The 26,992-nt window shown below is 51.7% G+C and overlaps 1 protein-coding gene across 1 annotated transcript; it reads right to left on the bottom strand.

Annotated features, from left to right (window-relative positions):
* Positions 1–1,792: 1,792 nt before the first annotated feature.
* Positions 1,793–21,067, bottom strand: LOC127186322 (protein Wnt-7a-like; the record flags this gene model as incomplete). The annotated part of the gene is made up of 6 exons (XM_051142743.1): positions 21,046–21,067; positions 20,641–20,852; positions 20,011–20,078; positions 19,857–19,934; positions 17,515–17,741; positions 1,793–2,064 (listed from the first exon to the last, which is right to left on the bottom strand). Coding segments are annotated over exons 1-6 (879 nt in total), but the record flags the coding sequence as incomplete, so codon positions are not given.
* Positions 21,068–26,992: the final 5,925 nt, after the last annotated feature.

Raw genomic sequence — 26,992 nt, 5'->3', positions numbered from 1 at the left:
AGCTATGGAACAAAGCCACACCCAAGAAGAGGTGAGGAAGGAAGAAGAAGAAAGTTTCTTTGAGAGGGGAGATCACAACTAAGACTTGGACAAGGAGAAGCCACATCAGGACATCCTGTCAGATTTGGAGACTCCCCCTAGGAATCCACAGACTGCACTGTGCAACAGCCATAGGTCTCACCCTTCCGGGCCTTCATGTTGACTAGAACAGTGGAGAGGAACAGCTGGGATGCCCACAGATGACCTGTTTGGAAGCATGGTCCCCAAGGCCACCCGATTTGCCTGAATGTCATTCTGGCGCAGATCAGGTCTCTTTCACTCACCAGGGCTCCTCAGAGGCTATTATAGACAGCATATAGCTGGGGGCTTATGGTGGGAGAGGGACACAAGAAAGGGGGTACCTCCTCTCCTCCTTCTGGAAACAAGTCTGTCTATGCTCTCACAATATGTAAGCCCCCAGATGCAGTCCTGACTGGCTTCCTCTGGGTGCTGCAAATGTGTGCAACACGGACTCATGCCTACCCTGGCTGAACACTGAGGATGGTGGGTCAGGTCCTAGGTGGGCTGCCTTCCCCCCTCACCTTATCCCTGGCAGTTCAGGAATGAATGAGCAAGCCAGACTGAGCTCAGGTGATCCTGCTAACCATCTCAGCCACCATGGCAGCCATGTACACATCTGTGCAGAGAACGTGAACACTGGGGCCAGACATGCCTGGCTCCACCTGCCTGTGCCTCAGTTTCTTCCCCTGTAAAGGCAGGTTCCAATGACACCACCTCATGGAGATACTGTGAGCTGAACCATCCAGGCCAGAAGACATGTGACCCGGGCCGGGGCCTGCTTCACCAGAACAACACATTGTTTTGCCACTATCACCAGGCCAAACAGTAGACTCTCGTATCTGAGCCCTTCTGGAAACTGTCTTTAGTCTTTGCTTCTCCCGTGTCAAGAGAAGTTCTACAGATGAAATGATGGCACAGAAAACCAGAGACTTACACTTAGGGTCTGGCTATCCTGCTCCCAGTGTCCACCCAGCTGTCAGGCCTGAGGATGGGCCCCCATCCTTACTTCACCACAGCTCTGTCTGTGTCGTCCCTATCCACCCTCACTGATACCTCACAGAGAAGAGCACAAACTCACTCCGATCATTCACAGGTCTTCTGGGACCCATCCCAACCTCAGGCGTCAACCAGGGACTCAGCTAGCATCGACCTAGGTGTCCCTCGGTGCCTGGTCCGGCTGCCGATGCATGAATACTTCTAGACGGGGTTCCCAGCCTGTACTGGTGCCTTTGTGCATTTCAACAACCATGGCTGGTCCTTACACTGACAGGATCTGCCTCCCTATACAGCCTCCAGCTCCTTGGTTTGTCTTATGGACTGTCAGTCTCATCTGCTTCTCCTCAGGAACTGGGCCATCCAATCCAGTTCCCTTCCCTTCTCTTCTAAGATAGACTTAGATCTTGGTTGAGGAGACAGGAAACGGTAGCTTCTCTAGAGCTGGTCCATGCAGATGCCTCCCTCCGGCAACTGCCTCAGTCCTTCCTTCCTCAGAGTCAGTTTATACAGCTGACGCTGGCGCCCTAAAGAATACCTCCCAAGCCGCCCTCTTCCCTCCTTGAATGAGAAACACCTGTTTTGTGTTGGTGACGATTCAGCATTCAGCCAGTACATGTCATATTGTATACCCATGACACCAGAGTGGAGCAGAAGGGAGCTAAGTGCAGAGCTGGGCTTTCCCAGACCCCATCCCTGTCACCAAGGACCTCACTGCAGTGTCCTCCCTGCTGCCTACCTTCCGGCCCGCCTCGTTATTGTGTAAGTTCATGAGGGTCCGGGCATTCTGCTTGATCTCCCGGGCATCCACGAAGACCTTGGCGAAGCCGATGCCGTAGCGGATGTCGGCAGAGCAGCCACCCCACTTCCAGCCCTCGTCCCGGTGGTACTGGCCTTGCTTCTCCTTGTCGCAGCCGCAGTCGCTCAGGTTGCCCTGGGTGCAGGCAGCTGTGATGGCATGGGCCACACCCGCAGCAATAATTGCATAGGTGAAGGCAGCCTCCCGGCTCCCTGGGGGCAGAAGAGTGGAGAGAGCTTTGTAAGAGCTGATCTGGGGACACCCTCCCGGTAAAGACAGCTAGGGAGGAGGTGGGGTCTGGCTCAGGTGAGAGGCTGTGCCACAGTGCGGAGGCTCTCCAAAAATCAACCAGTGCAGAGAGCTCCTTAGGGTGATGACAATGCCTGGGACCCCAATCAAGTACACTCTCACTCTCTTGCAATCCCTGACCCTCAGGAAGGCTGGATTAGGGGTGGGGGGGTGGGGGGGCGGGGGGGGCTCCTATCCCATTTCTACCTACCACCTCTCTCCCAGCACATTTGACAGGATCATGTCACTTGTACTTGTCTGCATTATGGAAAAGCAACACTTATGGAACACATGTGGGCCGCCTGTCCGAAAGCTGAAGCTGGGGCTGGTAATCCCTGTCCCTGTGACTTGACCAGAGGCAGCCCCTGCCCCATGCCTTGGTCTCCTCAGCTGTGGCAGTGACTAGAAGGGTTGAGAGTTTGTCTTCAAAGCTCTAGCCAGTGGCCAGGAAGCAGTATCAGTGGCTCTCATGGTCACTGTTGATAGATACTACTGTGTGACACACTGTTCTTATACATCTGTCCTCTGCGCTCTCCATAGGCTGCTTGTTCCATTGCAAGGAGCAGAGAGGTCTGAGCATCGGGATGCACGCAATAGAACTGCTGAGTATGTGCAAGTGTCGTGCTGCTACTTAGCTTCTCTGGGCCTCAGTCTCCCCTCAGACAGCTAGGTTAAAGAGATGTGTGTGCCAGCCAAACACTGGGCGGAGCACAGGGAGCCTTGTGGAAGAGTGGAAGGAAGCATAGAAGGACCTAGAAGGAACAGGGACACCCCAACAGAGACAACTAACCTGGGTGCACCAGGGGCTTGCAGAGACTGAAGCACCAACCAAGGGCCATGCATGGACTGGGCCTAGGGCCCCTGCACACATGTATCTGATGGGCAGCTTGGTCTTCACATGGGTCCCCTATTAAGGGGAACAAGGGCTGTCTCTGACAAGGACTCTGTTGCATGCTTTTCTATCACTCTCCCTTGGCAGGACCGCCTTGCCAGGCCACTGAGGGAGAGGGAGAGAATGTATCCTGATATGACTTGATGTGCTGGGGTGGGCTGGTGGGGGAGGGCTCCTCTACTCTGAAAGGTAGGTGAAGGGGGATGAGGGAAGAGGGAGGGAGAGTGGGACCATGAGGAGAGGAGGGAGGGAGCTACTATTGGGATGCGGAAGTGAATAAATACATAAATTAATTAATTTTAAAAAGATGCGCATGCACTGCAGGTCAAGGAAACAGGACTTGCCTGTGATGATCACCAAATGAGCACTGGGCTCACAGCTCTTACAGCCTGGGCACTGAAGAAGGAGCTGGAGCAGGTGGATAGGTGGGAACACATACCTCAGAGGGGCGTGTTCTGGGAGCTGGGACAGAGATGGCAAGGGGTTGCCGGGGAGACTGAGGAAGCGGTGAGAAACCTGCAAGTAACCCAGACCTTTTGCCCAAGCATCTTGGCCTCCACCTGGGTCTCCCTCCAGCCTGCTTCGAATACCACCTGTCCTGCCCCCAACTGCTGTCTGGTGCCCATCTTGGCTGGACAGAGCCACTATCACTCCAGTTTGCATGAAGCCCATCCTCAGCATCCCTATTAAGACATGCTTATGTCTGGTTTCACGTTGCTGACTGTTGTGGGATAGTCCTTCTTCTCCAAGACTCTGCTGGTCTCTTTAGCTGTGAGCCTGGGGTAATCCCACTGCCTACCTAGGAGGGAATGGGAGGGCCATGCAGACCCAGAGCCTGGCCTAACAAATGTCCAAAACTTGGGTCCTCAGAGTGGAGCCCCTGTCCTTCCTCAAAAGTGTATCTCTACACTGTGGCTTGCCCAAGATGCTTTAAGTACTTGCTGAGTTCCCCAGGATCATAGAGAGGCAAGAGGAAAGTCCTGCTACCTAGGCTCACTCCAGAAAAACCAAACACACAAGAAACAAATCCCTAGGAGAGATATTGACATCAATGTCAAGCCCTCAAGGGCTTTGGAGAAAGAGGCAATCAGAGGCAGCTGTGTTCCACTGCTTTCCAGCTGTGTGACCCCTGGTGAGGGAGCTGTCTCTCTGTGCCCAACTTCCCCCACTGTTAAAGGGGTTGTCACAACACCTGCTTCCCTATGGAGGTTATGAGGAAGAGAAAAAACTGCCAGTGTTGAAGCAGGAGAAAGCATCCCAAACATTAGCCATTACAGCATTTCTGCAGACAGTGCTAGCTGGAACTCACAGAACTGAAGGGGAAAGGGCGGCTTTTCCTTTACTTTCATTTACATTTAATGAGGCTGACAGAACAGTCTGGCACACCAGGGCACCCAGAGTGGAGCTTTCACACCTTCCCTGGGTTGCTGCATATGAAAGAGAGCTGTCCTGGGACTAAATCACTTCAGAACACAGCGATTGGCCATTGCTGTCAGACTCCAGCACAATATGCAAACTGAGGATAGACCAGGAGCCCCAGCCCTTCAGTCTTACTCTTCTCAGGCCTTCTCCCTGTGCTGTGGGGGCTGTGTGAGCCCTGGGTTTCCTGTGGTACTTGGCATGACTTCCTGCCACCCTGCATGTGATCCTTTCTATTTCTCTTGAGTCTCCTGAGCCACAGAGTGATGTAGGTGATGAGTGACAGTCAGCTACCAGAGGGTATGGTGATGGCCATGGCTTCTGCTCACACAGTCCCTGGGGCAAGGGAAGGAAGGGCAGCCATGCTTCTAGTTCAAGTTGTGCCTTACCATCATGGAGTCTGATCCTTGGCCGTGCATGGCCTTGACCTCCCTGACAAGTCAGCTTTTAGCACCCACTGCTCTGAGAAGCAAGGAGGGACAGCTACCCTTGCTTAGCACTGGAGCGCTCAGGGCTGTGTGCTCTGTACCCAGCCTGCTGGGGTTGCTGGGAGCTGCTGTTGACAGAATGAGACAGATCCAAGGGCTCCCTCAGCCTCCCTCAAGAAAGTCACTTAAGCCTTGCTGTGGCTTGTCCAGTCCCTTCTCTGTAAATACCTCAAGCCGAACCCCCAAAAGGAATGAGGGGTAAGCATCATCTAGGCTATAGCACGCACATCAATAAAGGATCAAGAGCAGCTCAAGATTGTAATTAATGAAATCATAGGCTCTTAGGAAGGTGCCGACACCCCCTCCCCAGCTTTCACCTTAGTTTCCTCAAAGACCTTCTCTCATCCCCACTGTCCCTAGAGAATATAATTTCCTTCAGTGTAGCACTCTATCACAAATGTCTGCCTGCTGACAGAGGAATGGAGACCACCTACAACAGCTGCAGCAGCCTCGGGGTGTACAGGATGCTCCTCAGTCACAGAACTTAGGAAGAGAATACCTGACTGTCCTCAAAACCAGGCTCATCTGGAGAGATGGGAGTGCTTGTTAAGAGTCAAGAGTGCTTGTTGCTCTTACAGAGGACCTGGGTTCAGTTCCCAACACTTGCAACCACTTGTACCTCCAATTCCAGGGGATCTGATGACCTCCGCAGGCACCAACCATGCACATAATGCTCACACACGCAGGCAAAACACTCATAAAATAAAGGAAAATAAATAAATAAATAAAACAGCCTGTCAAGTGAGCTAGTGACAGTGCCCCTGGTCTGTAGATGAAGAGACTGAGGTAGGACTGTCTGACCAGGCGTGGATAGAGTCTGTGGTGATCAGGTTGCCTGCCTCTCATCGCAGCCTGTATACCACAACCACAGACCCAACAGTCAGCCCCAGGCTTTGCACAATCAGAGGGACAAAGGTGGACAAGAAGTAACATTTGTTGTGTACCTACTGGGTGCCAGACTTACACCTGGGACTCTAGGCCATACTGTTCAACAGACCCCAATGTAAGACAACGTCCAATTTTACTGACAAAGGTCTCCCACCTAGATAGGCTAGGACCAGAGCTGGGAGTCAAGGCCTTTTTTGGGCAGTATTGTTCCGTAGCCATGCCTCGACATCTGCCTGTCACTGCATCTGAAACCTGTGGTTAGAGAGGGAGGTATCAGCTCTTCACAGAATGCGTTATTTCTGTCAAGAGATGACATCTAGCCATCAGTAAAATAGTTGTCAATAAGTATTTGGTCAGGCCCTGGTGCCCTGAGAAGGAAATAGGATGACAGCACATCCAGTACAGAAGGGTCCTGGATCCCTACGTTCCACTCTCAAGAATCCACCCAATGCTCTACCCACCCTCGGCCTCTTCTCCTTCCCTAGACTGAGGGTGGAAGACAGAAAAATACAAATGTCACAGAAGCCAATTGAGAAGTCACATGGTGTCCCCATCTGTGACCTGGGCCATTCCTGAATCCTGATGGTCCACATTCTTCCCAGCATGGTCAGGAGAAGCTCTCACTGGGACATTCACTGAGAGCATCTCATTGTGTCTGCAGGATATCTGCAAAGTTTTGAGTGGTTCTTCAGCTTCCAAAACAAGGGTGGATGGGGCCGGATGGCACCACATTCATACAGATTGTGCCAAGTCTTTGGAAATGAGCTGTTGGCTAGGCTGGGTCCTGAACACCTTGCTGTGACTGACAAATTGGGCAACTAATCTGTTAGGGGCAGGCTGACCTTGGTCACCCCTGCACAGAGGCAGATTATGAGACCCAAACACAAGACCTCACAGCTGGGCTCCAGAGTATGACCCACTCTCCTGTAGCTCATGGCTCCTTACTCCAGGCCATCAATTCACAGCCCACGCCTCAGCCAGATCTTCCACACATCTGGTTAGTGGATGCCAGCTCGGTTGAAGCTGGCTGTGCCCCTATGATGATGAGACATCTACCCTGAACTACCAGGGGCAGAAGAAGGAGCCTCATCCAAATCTTGGCCCCTGTCACCTGGGCTGAGAATGTGGCCAGTCCTGACCCTCAGTGGACATTTCCTGAGAACCTACTGTGTGGTAGGCACTGTGCAGTAGGCTGGATGAACTCAGATGTGGGATTCAGGTGTGGCCCTGAATTGCAGGGAGACAGACAGAAGATTACATCACTCTGTTAGCTGAGGACCCCAAAGAAACAAAACAGCACAGTGATGGGAGCTGGGGGTGTCAGAATTTGAAAGATCTGTGGGAAAAGGAGTCTCTAGGACAGGGCACCCAGATCAATGTCCCTGGCTGGTGTGGGGCAGGTAAGACAGGGATGAGGAGAAGTGGGGACTTAGTAGGGGGACACAGGGGCCTGCTGAGACTCTGTCTTGGGCAGAGCCTTCTGTCCCTAGAGTCAGAGATGAGATCTCCAGGACCACAGACAGAAGGAAGGCCTGTCTTAGGTCACCAGTGACTCCAGAAACTAGACTTGAACAGTCCCCAGACCCCCAGTGAGGAATCTCCTCCCTCCCCTCTACCTTACCCTCAAATCTCACTAGCCACATATCAGGGGTTTTGACACAGAAGACTGGGGAACCAACCCCAGGTGTCTTCAGCTCAGGCAGGGTGGCAGGGCACTTGCCACCCATTCCCACTCTGCCTTACTCAGCTGAGTGACAGCCCACACTCCGAGTTCCTGAGCCCTCAGTATTCCCATCTGCAAACAGGAGGCCACCACCAGGCTGCCCTAAAGATGGGTGTGGCTTCTCAGGAGCCTCTAGGGGAATGTCAATAACGGGGTGGGGGTGGGGGTAAGTTAGTGCTGAGGTGAAGCCAGAGCCTGGTTGACGCCCTCTGTGTTCGGCTCCATAGCAGTCCCATGGGGACAGAGGAAATGAGCCCTTGTCCAAGCTGGCCCCAAAGATTCCATCCTCCGCCCTTTGCGAACGCTGCCCGTGGTTTGCACCGGAATATTATCTGGGTGTATTTACGGTATCTGACTGGAAACCACAGACTGCATTGTAGTTTTTTTTTTCTCTTTTGCTATTTAAAGCCAATGGGTCAGAGAATGAGTGGTCTACAGTGACACCAGCAGAACTATCTGATGATTGGGAAACCAGACAGATGGAAAAAGGTTGCTCTCGCCAGGCTGGAGTGGTAGCTCTTCACAGCCCAGTACTCTGCCACACGGGAGGGAGTAAGGAGATGCTCTGTGCATAGCCAGGAGATTTAAGGGTTAGGAATCATGTGGGCGGGGGGGGGCGGGGGCAGGAGTTGAGCCAGGTGAGGAGATAGGACACAGAAATGGGGAAAGACATGTGCCATTCACCCGACTGTAACCTGCTGTTCCAATCCCCAATCCAGGGAAGAGGTCTCAACTCTGTCTCTGGGTCCCTAGTGCCACAGACCCAGGCAAAAGCACACCGCTAAAAGTCCCCCAATAGCCACCATTCATTCATTTTGACTCTTCCCTAAACTTAGGGATGATCTTTCAAAGCAGAACCCAGAGGCTGGGTAACCTGGGAGTCACAGTCTGGCGCTGCTTCCCAGCATGACAAGACCCCGGGCAAGTTAACATGCCTCTTGGGCTACAAAATCTTTATTTCTAAACTAGGAATCATGAACAATCTTCTTGGAAGGGTTTCCTTTCTGGAAAGGAGGCCTGACCCACACCTGGCAGAGATCAGCAAATAGTCCCTCAAAGCAGAGGCATTGGTGGTTAGCCTGGTATCTACCACGATGTGGCTGCCATGTCCCCACTTCTGAGGTCCTTCCTGATATTCCCCTCCCTCCATCTGTGGCCAGCACCTTATACATTTGTTTTTGTTGTTGTTTTTCTTTTCTTTTTTTACTGACTTGAGTTTTCTTTCTCTCCCTTTGAGGTTGTGGGAACCTAGAATATTGACCTAAAAGTCTTTGGGTTGAATGAATGCTGTGTGCAGATGATTGCATGTGCGTGTGTGTGTGTGTGTGTGTGTGTGTGTGTGTGTGTGTGTGTGTGTGTGTGTGCTTGCGCGCGCGCGCAGTGGAGTGTCTACCATGAGTAAGCTGGAAAGGACCATGTAACAAAAAGCTCATCTCAAAGAATAGTGTCAGGAGAGCGAAAATCCAGGATGAACTGAGGCTTGCAAAAAAAAAAAAAAATGCAAACGAGACAAAAAGCCCTTTGTTGGCTGTATTCTAAGCGAGAATGGGGAAAGAAAAGGGCTTTTGCTTGGGCAAGATGGCGCATTGTTAAGAAAGGCAAAGAGAAAGTGGAGCTGGCTGTCCCTCGCTCTATCTCCCTCCCTGGAAAGGACTTCCCATCCATCCTGCCAAGCAGCCAAACACTGCTCCACTTTCACAGGCTGTGGGTAAAAAGACAGGGCATTTTGGGGAGCTGTAGGAGTTCTCAGGCAAGGGATGTGGACCCAGATAGTCCCCTCGAGTAAAGGGCGACACGCCTCAAACCACTGCCCTGGGGAGAAAGGATGACACAGTTGGTAGCAATGCATCTGAGTTTCCCAGGCGCTGGACAGAGGCGGGTGGACCTGAGGCTGAATCCTAGGTCATGTGTGCCCATCCCTGGAAAAATTCTGCAGGAGGATACTAAACCGGAGGCCATGAGCATTTGGAAAGGAATGTGGCAACCCCTGAGCACATGATGGGAAATCACCATTTCTTTGTTGATAATGCTGGCGACGTAGCAAATTTCTGTGTGCACAAAGAAGGTGATTACCACCCAACATGCTGATCGAATCTCTCGGGCAGCTCCCTGCCTGAGCAAAACCTCTGGATGTGATGTGCAAAACCTTTCCATGGGAAGGTCTGGGAATGATGGAGCATGCCTGTAACCCTAGCCCCGGGGAGCGGGGAGAAGTTTAATGCCATCCTTGGCCACATAGTGTGTCTGAGAACCACTTGGGATTGCTTGTTCTCCCTTTCTTTCTGAAGTCTCCCTGCCATCCTGTCCATCACCCCAGCATCCTGCTGGCCCATACTCTCTAGAGTCCGGGATCCTGTACAAGTCACAATACCACTGCTGAGCCATCCCTGCTACCTCTCTACATCCTGTCTGTCCTATAGACTAGCCCCTCCTTCAGGTGGTCCTGCAGGCAGCCTTGTGTTACAGTCCACGTGGCCCTCCACTTACAGTGCACTTCAACCCCAGCTTTATCTGTTCCCATCAGATGGTGAGAGTGCTGGGGCAGAGTCTGTGGCTGACTAGTGTGTTGCTCACCAGCTCTTATTGCACAGAGATCCTGTCTGTGGGACAGGGGAGTGAGTATGGGGGCGAGCAAATAGATATGAGGGGATCTTAGCCATAAATTTAACCAAACACTCCTCAGAAGCTGTAAAATGTCCTGGACTTAGGCTTTGGGTCTGAGCCCTTCATCCTCTGCCATGCATTCTTGCCTGTATGTCAGACATGTCTCTGTGTTTTCACTGCCCTGGTGTGGAAAGTCTGGCATCTGAGTTTCCTGGGTGCCTTCTGGGAATTGCTGAGGAACGCTGGCTGAAACAGATGTCATCAGTCCCGACCACATCAGATGCTAGGAAGTCCCCTGTTCCGGACCCACAGAAAGGATGTTGGACCTGAGACCGTGTGACATGACAGTGGCCCCAAACCATGTTCTGAGCTCACTTGCTGGTAGCCAATTGCAGAGTAGCCATTCCCAGTCTATGAGTCTCTGCAGCTCTGTATCATGGATACGGCTGAGACATCTATGCGGAGGCTGCTGAAGTTGTTTTCTAGTGCTTTTAGTATACTGACGGACACACCGGCCCTCTCAGAGCAGAGTATTGCATGTTGAGTCTCTGCCCCCGCCTGCCACCCATCACCAACCGTGAAACCAAACCCCTACTCCAGGGCAGCTGATAGAGAGGGGCCAGGACCAGGCAGTGTAGGTTGGGGACAAGTCTGCTGAACAGAACTTGGGCACAGCTGCTCTTGAATAAGGCTAGAATGGTCTTTTTGGCTTTCTACCTAGTCAACAGTCACCCCCACTGGAAGGCAAGGGAGAGATCACAAAAGAGTGAGCGCATCGGACAGCTAGTCAAAAGGGCTTGCCTGGTGGCCACAAGGCTCTGGGCCCTCTACTTGACACTGTAAAAACAGAATGGCTGCCATGAGTAGTGCCATGGCTTCTAGGGACCCCAGGTAGATATATGTGGCAAGCAATGTTCAGTCTTATTTGGGCTGGAAATGAAATGCGTTACCTTCCCAACAAAGAAAATAGGGCATTTACAAACTATGTGAGGGGCTCCTGGGCACGGTGTCAAGTGGATTAAAGGGGCTAGCCTGCCCTCCAGGGCTCTAAGACACTGGGAGCACAGGGTGGAAAGAAGTGGTCTTCGCGTACTCCATGAAAATCTACTGTATGCCAGGCCTGGAGGTCCTGGGAGAAGAAGACTGTTTGGTAGACCCAAGTTCCATTGAACCTGGGGCTGGACAGGAAGTCTAACTGGAGATACATTCTTACAAAAGTGAGGAAAAGACACATTGACAAGTTGGTCAGTGCCAGAAATATAACAGTGCACAGTGGGTAAGGGTCAATTGTCTCAGAAAGGAGAGCTTCCCGGAGGAGGTGCCTCTTGAGCAGAAATATGCGTAATACCAGGAAGGCAGGTTACAACAGCTCAGCTGTTTCTCCCTGTGTTGCTCTAGGCACATTCCCTGCTCCAGTATTCTGGGGTGCCCCTATGCCTACTGAGCTCATAGTAGTCACTGGGCCTTCCATGTGCTGGGCCTAAGGCCTCTGCTCCCTACAGATATCTGGTTGAAGAGACAGAGATGATCTCAGCAAAAAAGAGGGGGGAGGACACTCACAGGCCTTGTCCATCCTCTAGCCACCTGGGAGACAGGCACCCTTATCACTGTGGTCAGGGCCCACAACTAGGATGCAGCAGGCAGCCTCGGGCCTAAGGCAAATCACCTGAGCTGTCTTGAGCAGCGATGATGTCAAGGAAGATGTGGGAAGGGAAAATATGGATAGGGATGCAGTCTACACTGCAGTAGGGATGATGAGATGTCTCCAAGGGAGTGGGAGAGTGGAGATAAGCAAGCAGATATCTGAGGAGTGGCATGTGGCCAGAGGGGGCAGCAGACTGTGGTGACACAGGACTTGGACAAAAGCAGGGGCCACGTCTTCTGAGAGAAACAGGAAGCACAATAGGGTCTTATGTGGGGGCATCCTTCTTAGAGTGACACTGATGGCTACCTGGACTGAAGATCCAACCAGGGTGGGAGGTCTCAGGAAAGTGACGTCCAGGCCGTGCCTGTGTGAAGATGGCTTGAACCAGGAGGTGAAGTCAATATAAAGAATTCAGATCAGTAACCTGACCAATAATTTCTGCCACACAAAGAATAGGACTTGGGGTATGAGCCCCTGACTTTCTCTTAGATTGGCACACAGGCTCCTTGAAGATGGAGAGGAGATCTAAGTCACCAGGTGCCAGGGTCTTACATCCTGTATCATGCACTACTGCTGCCACCTGGCATGGTGGGCCACGCCAGATGGGCACAGTGGGAGGGCAAAGGTCACATGCCCTCCCAAAGCCATTGGCAACGTAAGGGCAGGGCGGAATGGTAACCTGGATGTGTGACTTCATTCTACCGGCACATCCAGCTGCCTGCACAGCGCAGCAACAAAAAGTTTTAAAATACACAGCTTGACACCGAGATTCTCAAGCCTGACTCACACGCACAGGCAAATCCCTCCAGTGACGGAAAAACCCACGACTGACTCTCAGCCCTGCCACAAAAGCAGCCGCAGGATGCAGGTGACCCTTGCCTCAATTCCTGCCCATGTTTGAGCCTCGGGGAAGATAGCAGAGAGTGAAGCTTCCCACCTGGGTACTGCTAAGGCAACCCTGGGTCCCTGTATCATTATGTCAGTACGACCAAGCCATCCCAGACCAACGGGAGAGCCTACAAGACCACAGGAAAATGGGCATGAACAGGCAGCTCATAGATGGGTAAAAACAACCTCCTCTCTTTGGTGGGAAACACATATCACAACGGCAGGTGGCAGGGAGCTTATATGTGGCGCCCACTCAACCTGGCAGGAACGTCCAGGACTTGGGAAGTCCTGTTGGGGAGGCAGTGAGTGGCACTATAGATCGACAGAGGTAGAATCTGTCGCAGTTGCTATTAAGCACAACTGAAATGAAATCATTTCATGGGGGAGGTCCACCTGGTATGATGGATAAAAGATTAGCCAGCAGGGACATGGAAACCTCCCCACCCTCCGCTGCATTCACAACAGAACAAGCTTGGTATGGGAGGGGGAGGGGACAGGTAGGGAAGGAAGCTGCCATGATGAAGGAAGGGCCATCACTCATCTATTGGATTTGAGGAAGGGACACAATTTAAGAAAACTAGGGAGCTGGGCGTGGTGGCACACACCTGTAATCCCAATCCCAGCACTCAGAGACAGAGGCAGACAGATCTCTGTGAGTTCGAGGCCAGCCTGGTCTATGAAGCAAGTCCAGGACAGCCAAGGTTCTACAGAGAAACCCTGTCTCTGGGGGATGGGAAAGAAGAAAGAAAATTGGGGGCATGAGTGGAGGTGTAGCTTAGTGGCAGAGCACTTGCCTGGAATGGTTAAAGCTCTGAGTTCAATCCCTAGCACAGAAGAAAGAGATGGGGATGGGGTGGGCTGAAGGCCTTCTTAGACCTACAGAGGGTCTTCCTGGGCCAGGTCTCAGCTAACTAAACATATCACGTCATATACCACATAGAAAGAGTCCGCGGCCCTGTCAGGAGAGACTCACTAGCTGGAGCCCTGTTTTACTTGAGCCCTTTCCCTGTCTCCTAGGACTTTATTCTCAGTTCCCTTGGCTTTCTCAATGTCTATGCTCCTGGCAAGTGACCAGTGAGTCCCATCCCTTGCTCTTAGACTCAGACCACTCTTCCCACCTTGGGTGTACCACCTCTGAGACCCTTCCATCCCCCTCCAGCACCTCTATTGAGTCATGGACCACACCACTGCTTGCTGCTATAGGCTCAGTCATGTCCCCCATGACTCACACAGAAGATCTGACCCTCAGCACCCCCAGAATGTGACCGCAATTAGAGATAAGATCTTTAAAGAGGTGGTTAGGTTAAAACAAGGTCAGTGGTGAGCTGAATCCCATGAGACTGATATCTTTGTAAAAGAACCATGAGGGTTTGCATGAGGGAAAGGAATGACGAAGCAAGGACACATCAACAAAGCAACTTTAGAGCTAGTGGTAGGTGATTTCTAGAAAGTGCAAAGCCCTGAGTTGGATCCCCAGCATGGGTAGTGGGGGTGGGGAAGCTTGTGGGAGTCCAGGTGAAAAGTCTCAGGAGAGACAACCCTGCCAGAGCTTGATCTTGAACCTCAGCCTCTCGTTGGAATTAATGCCAGCTGTTTAAGCCCCATCCTTGGCATTTTGCTTCTTTTCCATGAGGGATGGATAGAGTGGAGCTCTCATGCTGGCCAGCAAAGCATCTTGCTCTTGAAACGGACACATGACCAGAAGTACAGCCCTCATTAAACTGTAATCAGAGGAGGGCAGTGGGGCTTTTACAGTTTGGCTGGAGATAGGCCAAGGCTCTTTCCCCGAAATCTTGAACCTGTTGTGGTCCTGAGGCTACAGTGGCCATCTGTCTGTCCCCCTAGTGTTGCTGGAAAACAATGCAATCTCTGGTCCAGCTGTTCTGAAGCCAGCACCGTCCCTAGCTTTCCAGCTCCTTAGGCATTTCAACAGTCCCTCTTTCACCTGGGTGTGTTGGACTTAGTTTCAATTTCAACTTCCAAGAGGGCCTTGTCTGGACATGCTCACAGCTTTCTCAGATACTCAGAAGGAAAGGCAGGGCAAGGAAACTCAGGCAGAGCAGAGGACCACAGCTGAGATGAGTGGGATCAGGTGGAGAAAGGAAGTCTTCGGACTTCAGCGTAGGGAAGTAGAAACTAGCTATCCTACCTCACTATCTACGTGCACATTCGTAACATCCTGTGCTGATGGCATGACTGCTCTCCATGCAAGTCTGCTGTTTTTTGCAGCTTCACTTGCAGCTAGGTGAAGCATGTGGCTAAGTTCTAGCCAATGGGATCTATGAAGATGTGCAGGCTGGAGCTTCTGAGAAGTCCCTACAAAGGCAACACCTGTTGCCCTGCGGCTCCGAGTGCCAGAGGAACTCCATATGTCAGAGACCTCACCCCTGATCCTCACCGCATGAGGTAGCTCCTCTAATCAGCTTAGGCAATCCTGGAGGTGGGGCTTGGTTGAGGAGCCTACTGCCCAAAAATCCCAAACTTAAGAGATAACAGAATACTTGTTAATGGAAGAGAAAGACCTGACTCATATAAAGTTGCCATGCTTTGTGGGTCAATAACCATTGAATAGTGACAATGTTTAAGACTCAGCCCACACTTTGGTATTCATGGCTATGGTCAGAATCTTCCAACAGATACCAAGCCCTAGAAATTCAACCTCCTTAGACTGGGCTACCTTATCTCCCTGCTCTGCCTCCCTACTTCCTCCCATGGTACCCCAGCATCACCATGTCATGTTTTCCCTCATAGTTACCTTACCTGTTTCAACTGGCATGCCTCTACCCAGTCCTTTGTTGCTTCCCAGGATACTGATGGCATCCCTCCTCTTTAGACTGATAGGGCTAATCCCACAATATGTAGCCAGGTGTGTGTGTGTGTGTGTGTGTGTGTGTGTGTGTGTGTGTGTGTGTGCTGTGATCTAGGAGCTCCTCCATCCTGGTCCCTTCAGCCACAACCCAATGGGTATCATCACAGTGTGACCGTGGGTTGGCTAACCCAATTCTGAAACAGCAAGCTGTACGAGATGAACTTTGTCCTGGGAGACCCTGTTACTCACTTTTGCCAAATCCCTTCTGAGCCACAGTTCACTCATCTGTAGCAAGTTTACTCATCATGTCCCAGGAAGGCCATTAGGTTTAAAACAATGTCAGGGCCCCATCCCGGGTATCAGGAATTGAAAGAGGGATAGGACATTGGGGAAGGACAAAGCTGAAAGGGGGCAAGCAGAAGGCTTGGAAGACTGGGATTTCAGAGGCCTCACCTACAGTCTTGATGCTGACACCAGCCTCTCTCACCCACAAGAAAACCAATTCTAAAGTTGAGAAGGAGATGTTGGGAGAGGAGGACTCCATGTAGCCGAGATCCAGACAGGGAGTGCTGGGAAAGGGCTGTACAGGAGGGGACCTGCCTGCTCCTGTCATACTGACCACAGGGCCCAGCTTTGTAGTCAGTACAGTCTGGTAACCAAAGTAGCCCTTCAGCAAGACTGCCTGGAGGTAGGCAGAGAAGGGTGCAGTCACTGGGATCTGGCCGGGAGCCCCTGCCATCCTGGAGTGGTCAGAACGCACTGAGATGGTGTCAGATGTTGGCTGATGCTGAGTCAAAGGAGCAGGTAGTTGGGGGAGGGGTGGTCTCAAGAGACTTGAGAGGGAGCAGAGGATTCATACTGTGGTACTGATCGCTAGAGAAGCACCAAGGCCCTTAAGAGGAGCCAATAAGGCGTGTTTAGAAAGAAGATGAGGCTAGGTGGTCATGAAAAGGCCAAGGTCTCAACATCAGGTGAGCAATGGTTTCTTGCTGAGCGGCCCTCTAAGGGGCCTTTCACAGAATAACACGTGCTCTGGTTTCTACCTTAAAATTGTTCTTGTTCCTTCCTGCTGGGAACAGCAGAGAGGTAGGACAGCCTGGGAGCCCAGGAGGTGGCAGGGAGGCTGGGGAAGCAACCAGAATTTGGAGGATGCCTGACTGGACTGGGGATTTTGAGCATCCCTCTGGAGAACTAGTGCTAGGGCTAAGGAGAGCATTCAAAGAGGCCTTTGAAGCTGAGCTGTGTGGGTGAACCTAGCCCAGAGAGCCATGCTATTGTCCTGTGCCTTGGGGAAGGTCACAGTGCAGACATGAGTCTGTTACCATCTTGCCCATCCCCCCCCCCAAGTCTGGACACACACAAGAAGGCATCTCACGCCCTCCCCAACAGTCCGGGACCTCCTGAAGATCAGTGACAGTCTCTACTCCCTTCCCTTCCCAAGCTTATCATGATTGCTTTGCAAGTGGAATACATGTGTGCACGTGCTCAGGCATACACACATGTCTGCACATGCCACTCCCCTGCCCCAAAGCACTGCTGTAGGAATAAGGCGGATTCTGTCACAGGACTGCGCATGCTGGACCACAGCAGGGAGTGGTGTGGATTGTGGCAGAGAATGGGTCACCCATACCCTAGCCTCAGGAGTTCTATCATAGTGATGCCAGTGTACACGAAGTGACCAATAGATCTGCCCATTTCCCAAGAGGCTGCAGCTCCCTACTGTGGGCAAAACACCCTGCATTTAAATTTGGGCCTCATACTGAAAACATGTTAGATTTGCCAGCGAGCCTTTGGGCCATCAGTTGGTGCGTGTAGCTCTGCCTGTAACCAGCAAAAGTGGCATGGCTTCCAGCTGTGGTCCTGGACTTCAGTGGGAGATCCTAATCCAAGCCATACATGCACAAAGTACAGTCAGCAAGGGTGTTAAAGCACAGTGCAGATAAAGGCATCACAGAGGGCTCCTGACTCTCTTCATAGCCCAGAAGGTCCTGCTCAGGGTGTCTCTGACGATTACATACCCACTTTAAGCTCCTTTCCGAAGACAGTGCGCTCTCCCAGCGCCGAGCAGTTCCATCGGCCATTGCGGAACTGAAACTGACACTCGTCCAGGCCCATTTGCGAGCCTTCTCCTATGACGATGATGGCGTCCGGCCGGCTCTGGCAGATTGCCCGCTGTCTGGGAGCCAGGCCTGGGATCTTGTTACAAATGATGCTCGCACCCAGAGCTACCACCGAGGAGAAGCCACTGGAGGGGACACAGAGACAGAGGGTGAGACCTGGAGGAAGGCTCTGGACGGCAGGTGCTGGAGGGAACGCCTCTCAGCTACTACAGAGGACCTCCCACAGAGCCACAGTGGGCGGGGGGAGGTCTGAGGTGGAGCAGGGCAGAAGGATTTTGGCTACAAGTCCTCTAAACACCTAGCTGACCACTAGGAAATGTCTGTTCCTGCAGAGTAATGACACCATGGGTGCTAATTTCAGAGAGAAAATTTTCTGGTGCCCCAAGGGGGCGGGCGCTTTTCCATCAACGCCTTCCTGGAGAAAGTTCACGCCCACTCTGTGTAGCTCAGAGCTTGCCTTGCTTAAACAAGAGCTTCTGATAGTCAGTTTACGCCCTGGAAAGCCTCTAAGAAGCACATATTGAGCTGCCATTTCTAGTATTTTTTTTTTGCAACTAATGGCTCCCAGGACTAGGAGTTATTTGAACAACCCAGGTAAAATCAAAATGTCACAACTGTGCCATACACAGTGGGTGACACAGGAACCGGTCTTACCTACCACACTGGGAAACCCCAAGGGACTTGGAGGCCCTTACCCTCAGACCCAGGAGCCAGCAGAGCGGTCAAAGTCACTGCAACTCATAACTGGGACCTTCCTCCAACTACCCCAGAGAGAAGGCCACGCCCTCATGACCTCGCCTACCCCCACCTGGTAGCTGGGTCCCTAGGAGCCTGGAGAGACCAGGGAGGTTTATTCTCTGCTGTTTTTCTGTTCTCCGTTCTTGAGTGTCTCTGCTCCCTCCTCACTCCCCCACCCCCCGCCTCCGTTTCTAATTAAAAAGAAGACAATACCTAACGCGGCCAGAGCCAATAAGCTCGACCTCGGCTTCCTGGATGCTGGATGAGTGAGTGGATGAGCGCAGGGCGGTAGTGCGCGGGCCAAGACGAAGATTTAAAGCAAGTGGGAAAAAAGAAAAGCCATCCAGACGCGGGCGAATCAATAACACTTAAAACACACCCGCAGGCAGGCAGTGCGCGAGCCCAGAAGCCGCCTCTAGATCCGCGGTCGGGCTGGAGGCCGCCTAGTCCACTCAGCGCACACTTGGTTTCGAAATCCCGGTCCAGAGAAGTGGGGTTGGGGAAGTGGGAGGCCTGAGAGTGTCAGTGGAGAAACACAAAGGGTCTGCCCCCCCCCTTGGGTCCAGTTCTCCTCAAAGCAGCGACAGGAGGTTCACAGGTAGTGGGGGTGTGTAGAGAGGCAGGTATAAAGCCCAACAAGGTGGCCCTTTGGCACCAGCACCTCTGTCCATGACTAAAGCTCCCCCACCGAACCCCACTCAGTCCCTCAACCGTGCTACACACAAGTCACTTCCTAAGTACAAAGGGAGACACTGTGCAAGGCAGCACAAGCAGTATATGGAGCCACCTGCTTCCACTTTCCCGTAGAGTGTCGCCTGCCCCACCTCCTGACACGCCTGACCTCCTTGGCGCCTACCCCAGGGACCCCAGCATCAGGCTGTCTGGATTCCCTTTGGTGGTGGCCAGAGGGCATCTCTCTCTGGTTTCTCCGACCAACCATCGACTGTTTCTGGTCTTACTGTTTGGTTCTGATTGTTGAAAGTGCTGTTTTCTTAGCTTGGGAAGGGGGGTCTGAGGGTCGCAGGAAAGGATGCAGTGCAGGGCTCTGAGAGGTGGCTTATGCTTTGCCAGGGACCGTGCCCGCTCCTGGGTCCTAGTTTGCTATCTCAGGAGCCTTGCCTGCAACATCGCTGCTGCCGGGAATTCTGAGATCTCTTAGGGGTGGCTGTGGTCCTGACCGACCTGCTGTGCTTGTGGCTTGCAAGGGGGTGAGTGTCCTTGAGGACCCAATAGAGCACCTATTCTCCTCCAGAGTCAACAAGATTTCTGTTTCTGGGGGTTCCCTGACTCTGTGATTCTTGGGATGGCCAATCCCCTGCTCCGGTTTGTGGAACCCGGGGTGGAGGGTGGGGGTAATCGGCTCGCGGGGAGCCTTTGTGCCCTCAGGGCTCCCGCACAGCCAACTGCCTCTTCTCAGCTAAGTTGGGCAGCGCACCTCTCTCCCGAGACCCAGCCAACTTTGCCTCAGCGCACCCGCGGAGACGACCGCACGCGTCGCTTACCCGATCCGGAGGTAGACTATGCCCAGGCTGAGAAAGAGGTGGCCCAGGCAGCGCCGCGCTTTCGGGTCATAGTCCCCGCTGGTGGCGTGTGCCGCGGGCCGGGCTGTGCTGATCCCCGCCGGCCGGGCCCGGCGGGGCAATCACAATAGCCTGCGCAGGGGGCGCGGGCCGAGGCTCCCTGGGCAGTCCGTCGGTGCGTCGGTCCGCGCTGGGCGCTGGAGACTGTCCCAGAGAGCGGGAGCTTCAGAGCAGAAGGAGGGAGGGACGAGCGCTCAATGCTGGGCGACGCTGCGCGCCAGCGATCGCGGCAAGTGTTTGAGGCGCGGGGACTGCGGGGCGCTGCTGCCGCCCGCCCCCGCCCCTCCCTCTCTACCCTTCCCCCGCCCGCCTCCCGGAGCGCCCGCCCCGCGCCCGAGCGCCCGCGGGTCGAGGATGTCTGCCCCGAGCGCGCTCCCGAGGCACTCCTCCGAGCTCGCGGCGATGGGAGGCGGGGGCTAGGAGCGGAGCGGAGTTGGGGTGTGGGGTGTGTGTGGTGGGGGGGGGGGGGGCGGAGGAATCCCGCTCGCCTGGCATCCTTCGCAAACTCGCAGGTTGAGACCAGCAGGCCCAAGGGCCATGCTCTGGGTGAGAGGATTTAGGCTCATTCCAGAACCCTCGCGCCTGTTAAAGCTCTGTCACAGCGGCCAGAACTTGGGAGGCGACTCCCGCAGAACTACTACCCCACAAATTCTTTCTTCACCCTCCTCAGTGCGGGGGGGGGGGGCAGGATACTCCGGAATCTCACTGTCGGTGGATACTTGGAATTGGACTCAAACCCAAAGACTGATGATAGCCGAACCTGAGAGCGCGCACAGGTGAAAAGCTCAGGGCGCTCTCGCGGCGACACCTGCTGGGTGTGGCAGGCGGTGCATTCTGACCCTGGGTCTTTCGGATCAGAGAGGTACTGATCCTTCCTTTGATAAAACATCCCAATCCAGAGAGTTGGGGGCGCGGGGGCTGGGGGTGGGGGTGGGGTGGCGGGATAAGACACAAGAAGTTTCCGCTGGAGAAACTGAGCCTCGAGGAGGTGAAGCCAAAGTTAGACTCAGTGTCACCAGCTGGTGAATAGTCAAATTGGAACAAGGTAGCCCCAACTCTGGTGAACTCTCTCTCCACTCTACTTTTCTCCACTCCAGGCCTGCCTGCGTACCCTCAGAACTGCAGTTCTTCATGCCCACACTCATGTACAGGCTTCTTCCATGTAGGCATCCATGGCCTACAGACTCCAGCCAGGCACCTTGGTGAGCACGGTGGATTCAAGGAACACGGAAGACTTTAGTGAGCATGTGCAGAGCTTCAGATGGCACAGGCTGGTGGGAAGGTCCACAAGACAGGGTTCTGGGAGAGAGGGTTCTGGGTACTGTAACGTTCATTTTTAGCGCTGAGGAGATCCCTAGCAGGTCATGGGATTTGAGGACCCATTATAGTAGAAACTGGGAGGTGGGTCAGGATGGAGCTGGGATTAAGAGAAAGAAAGACAGTGATGTGGGAGGAAGAGAGGGCGCTGCAGACCTGGAAGGCTTGGAGTCCAGGGGGAGACGCTGGAGAATAAAGCAGGTGGCTCCTTTGGTGTGTATATTCCAAAGCGTCTCTGGGTGTCCCATTGGAGGACACTGATGGACCAGCACTTTCCCACCTAAGCGATAATCCTCAGCCTGTGGGGGAGGTTTCAGAACATGGCCACTACATGGTCAAACCATTGTGCTGTTGCAAGGGGTTCCTCTGTGTCCTCATGGCTTGTCTCTGGGCAGGCCTGTGATGGCTTCAATGAGAGGGAAGGGTAATGGTGAGGTGGTGCTAAAAGGATGCATGCAGGAGCCCCGAACCACCCTGCCGGCTGAGAGGAAGTCAGGGATGTGTAGAGCAGCCCACAGTCCCCATTGTGTGCCTGGTTGGAGTCATCCGCCTGAGGGCTATACAGGTAATGAATGCCCTCCAGATGCCAGCCAGCCATCTACTTTGTCTTCCTGGCTCCAGGTTTGCCCTGTCAAGGCATTATGGATAGTGACCCATGTGTCACACTGTGTGCCCTCTACACCCATAGCACAGGCGTTTGTATTTTTCCTCTGTCTAGTCATCTTCAGACAAAGCATCAGACTCTTTCTGGTCTCTTCCAGAACATCTCTCTGGTGTGTCATTTCCAATATGCGCCATTGTCATCTTAGAGCAAAGAGTCATTCATGTCCCAGATGTTGGGGCACTCATGACCTGGAAGAGTGTGGTAGCTGTAGTGACAGAGCAGGTCAGGCAAATGCTGAGGGCACCTGCTAGGAAAAGAGAGGAAGAGGAGGAAGAGGAAGACTAGATTGGAGAACATGCCAAGACAGGGGAGTGGGTGGAAAGAACCCAGTCTCTGCCCTTCTGCAGCAAGCAGCCTGAGGATGCAGTGATCAAGCCCAGAGGCAGCACTGCCCTGTGCCTGCACTGCCTCGTGCCTGCACTGCCCTTGGAGCTGCAGCATCTTAACTCAGCCCACTGACAGAGGCTGTGAGCCCTTTTCTGATCATCATACCACTGTGTGTATAAGGGGTGTAATCATGGAGGATTAAATATCCCCATAGCCTCACAGGCAATAGTATATGGGAGAGCTAAGATCTGAACTTGGAGCACTGGCTCCAACCATAGCTTCTACGCTACCCCTTATTCTCGTGTGTGTGTGTGTGTGTGTGTGTGTGTGTGTGTGTGTGTGTGTAAAAGAGCAGGGTCTCATGTAGTCTAAGCTGGTCTGATCTTATTGTAAAGTTAAAGATATCTTTGGACTGATCCTCCTGCCTCTACCTCCAAAGTACTAGGATAGTATTTATACTTCCATGGTGGCGTTAACTTACAGAGGAAGGAAGACCAAGGCCACTACAGAAGAGACTTTGCTGAGAACTAAGATGGTTGTGTTAGTTTTCTGGCACTGCGGTAAAATACCTGAGACGAAAAGGTTTTGTTTAGCTCATAGTTTCCAATGTCTCAACCCATTGGCTTTACTACCTTTGGACTTGCGGTAGCAAAAGGGCTGGCATTTATGGTAGCTGGGAAGCAGACATGCAGAGAGAGCCAGAAAAAGACTGTGCACTTCCCCTGATAACTTAATTCCCTGCCATTAGATGCCATCTCTTAAAGGCCCTGCTACTTTCCCAGCACTTAGGAGCAGAGGAATGTGTTTTTCCATGAGTTCAAGGCCAGCCTGACCAAATAGTGAGACCCTGTCTGGAAAAAAAACCCCACAACAGACAGAAACGTTTCTACAACTCCTCAGCAGTGTCACAGGCATTAGTCGTTGGGGACATTTACATTTCCCAACTGTGGCATAAGATCTGGGATGTCAAAAGCAACTGAGGTCTCTATGGCCAAGAATGGACCATAAATCAAATCAGATTACTGGTAGGACACTTCAGACCTAAGATCAATGGGGGTGGGGCATGTTGCCTAGAGCCTCAACAGCTCAGTCTGATTGACAAACAACTTGGGAAGGAAGCCAGAAAAGGTGGAGAGTTCTGAGGGAGAAACTGAGTCTAATCCATCCAAAAACCAGAACCACAAGATCAGTTGTCTGGGACTGACTACAGAAGTTCTTCTTCTTCTTCTTCTTCTTCTTCTCTTCTTCTTCTTCTTCTTTCTCTTCTTCTTCTTCTTCTTCTCTCTTCTTCTCCTCCGCCTCTCCTCCTCCTCCTCCTCCTCCTCCTCCTCCTCCTCCTCCTCCTCCTCCTCCTCCCCCTCCCTCTTCTCCTTCTCCTTCTCTTTCTCCTCCTCCTCCTCCTTCTTCTTCTTTCTGATTCCTGCTAGCCTCAGTCTCTCTTCCCACCTGCACACCCAACAAGCAAACAAATGAAAAACAGTTGTGAATCATGAATTTACCAAGTAGAAGACCGGGGACCAAACCCCAAGCTTAGTGACCCCAAAATGTCTGATCTCTTCTGCAAGCCCTGGTCCTGGTTTGACAAAAGCCACGTGCAGTTGTGTAATCAGAGTTGAAGGACCTTTGGTATGAGGTCTCTATGCTCTAACGAGAGGCAGATAGTGTGAGTTCAGACATCCTTAGGATCAGAAGGATCTGTCAAGACCAGCCACAGGGGCAATGGAAACCCAAGGAAGAATTACAAGAAAATACGCTGTCTTCAGATACAGACCTGGTCTTATGTAGGGATGTGCATCTGACTCAAAGATCAGCAGAGACTATATGGCCCTCTATGTCCCTAACTGCCACTGAGCCCAGCACACTCAGAGAATGAATATTTGACAAAGGGATGAAGAAAAAGCCAAGAACTATGGACAAAGGCAGGTGGGTCAAGGCAGGCTTTTCAGGCGAGTGGAGACATGGGTGGGCCTTGGAAGATGAGTTGCAAGTTTACCAGGTGGAAAGAGTGCTAAAGGCACTTCAGCTACATGCAGGGGAAGGGCAGAGTGCAGCTTGGAATAAATCACAGCCGTACTCAATGCTCAATGTGCGTCTAATACATCACACACACACACACACACACACACACACACACACGGTCTGAGGCTTTTGTTCTAGTTCTGTCACTTGTTAAGTTCACGGTACATGACAGTTCTTCATGTGCTTGCTTGTTGAATGTGCTCTGCAGCTAGTAACTTCTAGGTCACTTACTCACTAGGGCTGGAGAGTTCTGAGGGAGAAACTGAATCTAATCCATCCATGCTAAGAATCAGAGCCACAAGAAAATTGCCTAGGACTGACTGCAGATACCTTTTTTTTTTTTTTTTTTTTTTTCAGATTCCCGCTAGCCCCGGGTCTCTCTCCCTGTTTGCAACCTCTACTTGGATTATTGAAAGGGACATCTATCTCCCTTGACTCATTGCCTGTTACATCTTCAGGCAAACCATGCATACCAGGGCAGGAGCACACTTGGCTTTGTGCTTTGTCGCCCCCTGCTGGATTCAGAAGTAGAGAGAAACAAAGTAGGACACCCAACATCTTCTCTTGCCTCTGTGGGCTCACACAAGGCACAGACTAATATACACTCATGCACATACCACCCCTATAAAACACACACAACACAACACACACCACACCACACACACACACACACACACACACACACACACACACGAAAAGAAGAGAAATAAATTTAAAAAATTATAGACTGCAGAAAACCTTTTACTACATGGGGATTAAATTAAAATAAATTAAAATAAATAAATAGAAATGAAGTAAACTGGCCATTCTCCCAAAGCTTGTAGCAACCAGGACAGACAGGTGTGACCTCTATGTGCCAGGCCTCTGCCTGAACGGGCCCCTGAGCAAGCACGCATCTGTGAGCTACTCCCTGTTCCCCTTCATGCCATCTATTGGACCACACCCCTTTGTGCATTCCCAGAGGCTAGTGGCCCCCAAGGGACCACCAAGTAAGACCCCTCCACCCATAATTCCCAGCTTGCCCTGTCTTCCCAGAAAACCCAGCAGTGAAGAACCCTGCCCAGCCTCCTGCTCACTCCATTCCTCACAATGCAGCCCCCATCTCCAGAGGTCCTGGCCACCAGGGACAGACAGATAAGGTCTCTACTCACCAGACCCCTGACTGCAAGAGGCCTCTGGGCAAGCACTGCAGAAGCAGCAGCAGCAACAGCAGCAGCAAGCTATGCATTACCTCCTGCCTGTTCTATCTCCCATATCACAGCAAAACTTACATCCCCAGAGTCCTGGGGCCATCAGGGATCATCAGGTAAGATTCACCCTAACCCCAGCCAGCCAGACCCCCTAAAACACTCCCAACAGAGGTAAACCACACCTTCTTCCCAAAGCTCCATTTTCTGGCCCATATTTCAGCCAGCATTACCTGAGGCCTGCCAATACCAGAGACAAGCAGATGTCTAAAGGCCAGTGGAGGAACACGAATAACAAGAGCCAGGGCTTTATGGCAACTCTAGAATTCAGTTATCATACTAGCAAGCCCAGGATATTTTTCAACAAAATCATAGATGGAGGAAAAAAAGATATTCTAAGACAGAACTAAATTTAAACAATATCAATCAATAAATCTAACTCTGTAGAAAATAATAGAAGGAAAAGTACATCACAAGGAGGGGAACTACAACCAAGAAAATACAGGAAATAAATAATTCCATACCAGCAAAACAAGAGAAAAGAAACACACACACACACACACACACACACACACACACACTGACACCACCAACAGCAAATAACAGGAAATAACAGTTATTGGTCATTAATATTGCTCAACATCAACAGAGTCAATTTTCATCGGTAAAGACACAGGCTAACCGAATGGTTGTGGAAAAAAAGGATCCATAATTCTGCTGCATACAAGAAACACACATCATCCCACAAAGATAGACATTGCCTCAGAGTAAAGGGCTGAAAAAAGGTTTTCCAAGCAAACAGACACAGGCAGCAAGCTGGAGTAGCCATTCTAATATCTAACAAAACAGACTTTCAACCGAAATTAATCAAAAGAGATGGAGAAGAACATGTCATACTCGTCAAAGGAAAAATCCACCAAGATGGTCTCTCAATTCTGAACAATGCCAAATGTAAGGTCACCCACACTGGTAAAAGAAACATTATCGAAGCTAACTCATACGTTGAACCCCACACATTAATAGCAGGAGATTTCAACACCCCTCTGTCCCCAATGGACAGACCATTGAGATAGAAACCAAAGAAATAATGAAACTAACCTAACCAACAGATATCTACAGAACATTCCATTCTGCATGCAGAAAAAGGCAAATAGATCCATATTTATCATCCTGAACAAAACTCTAGACCAAGTGGATCAAAAAAACCTCATCAATAAACCAGATACACTAAATCTATCAGAAGAGAAAATGGGGAAGGGCCTTTAACTCATTGGCACAGGAGACAACTTCCTGAACAGAACACCAACAGCTCAGGCACTAAGATAAAGAATTAATAAATGGGACCTCATGAAACTGAAAAGCTTCTGCTAGGCAAAGGAAACAGTCAGTAAGACAAAGTGGCAGCCTACAGACTGGGAGAAGATCTTCACCAACCCCACATATGACAGAGGTCTAATATACAAAATATATAAAGATCCCAATAAATTAAATGCCACCAAACCAAGTAGCCCAATTAAAAATGGGCACAGAGCTAAACAAAGAAT

Source organism: Acomys russatus, unplaced genomic scaffold, assembly GCF_903995435.1.
Source record: "Acomys russatus unplaced genomic scaffold, mAcoRus1.1, whole genome shotgun sequence".
In the NCBI taxonomy this organism is placed as follows: domain Eukaryota; kingdom Metazoa; phylum Chordata; class Mammalia; order Rodentia; family Muridae; genus Acomys; species Acomys russatus.
This window is presented reverse-complemented; position numbering and strand designations above follow the sequence as displayed.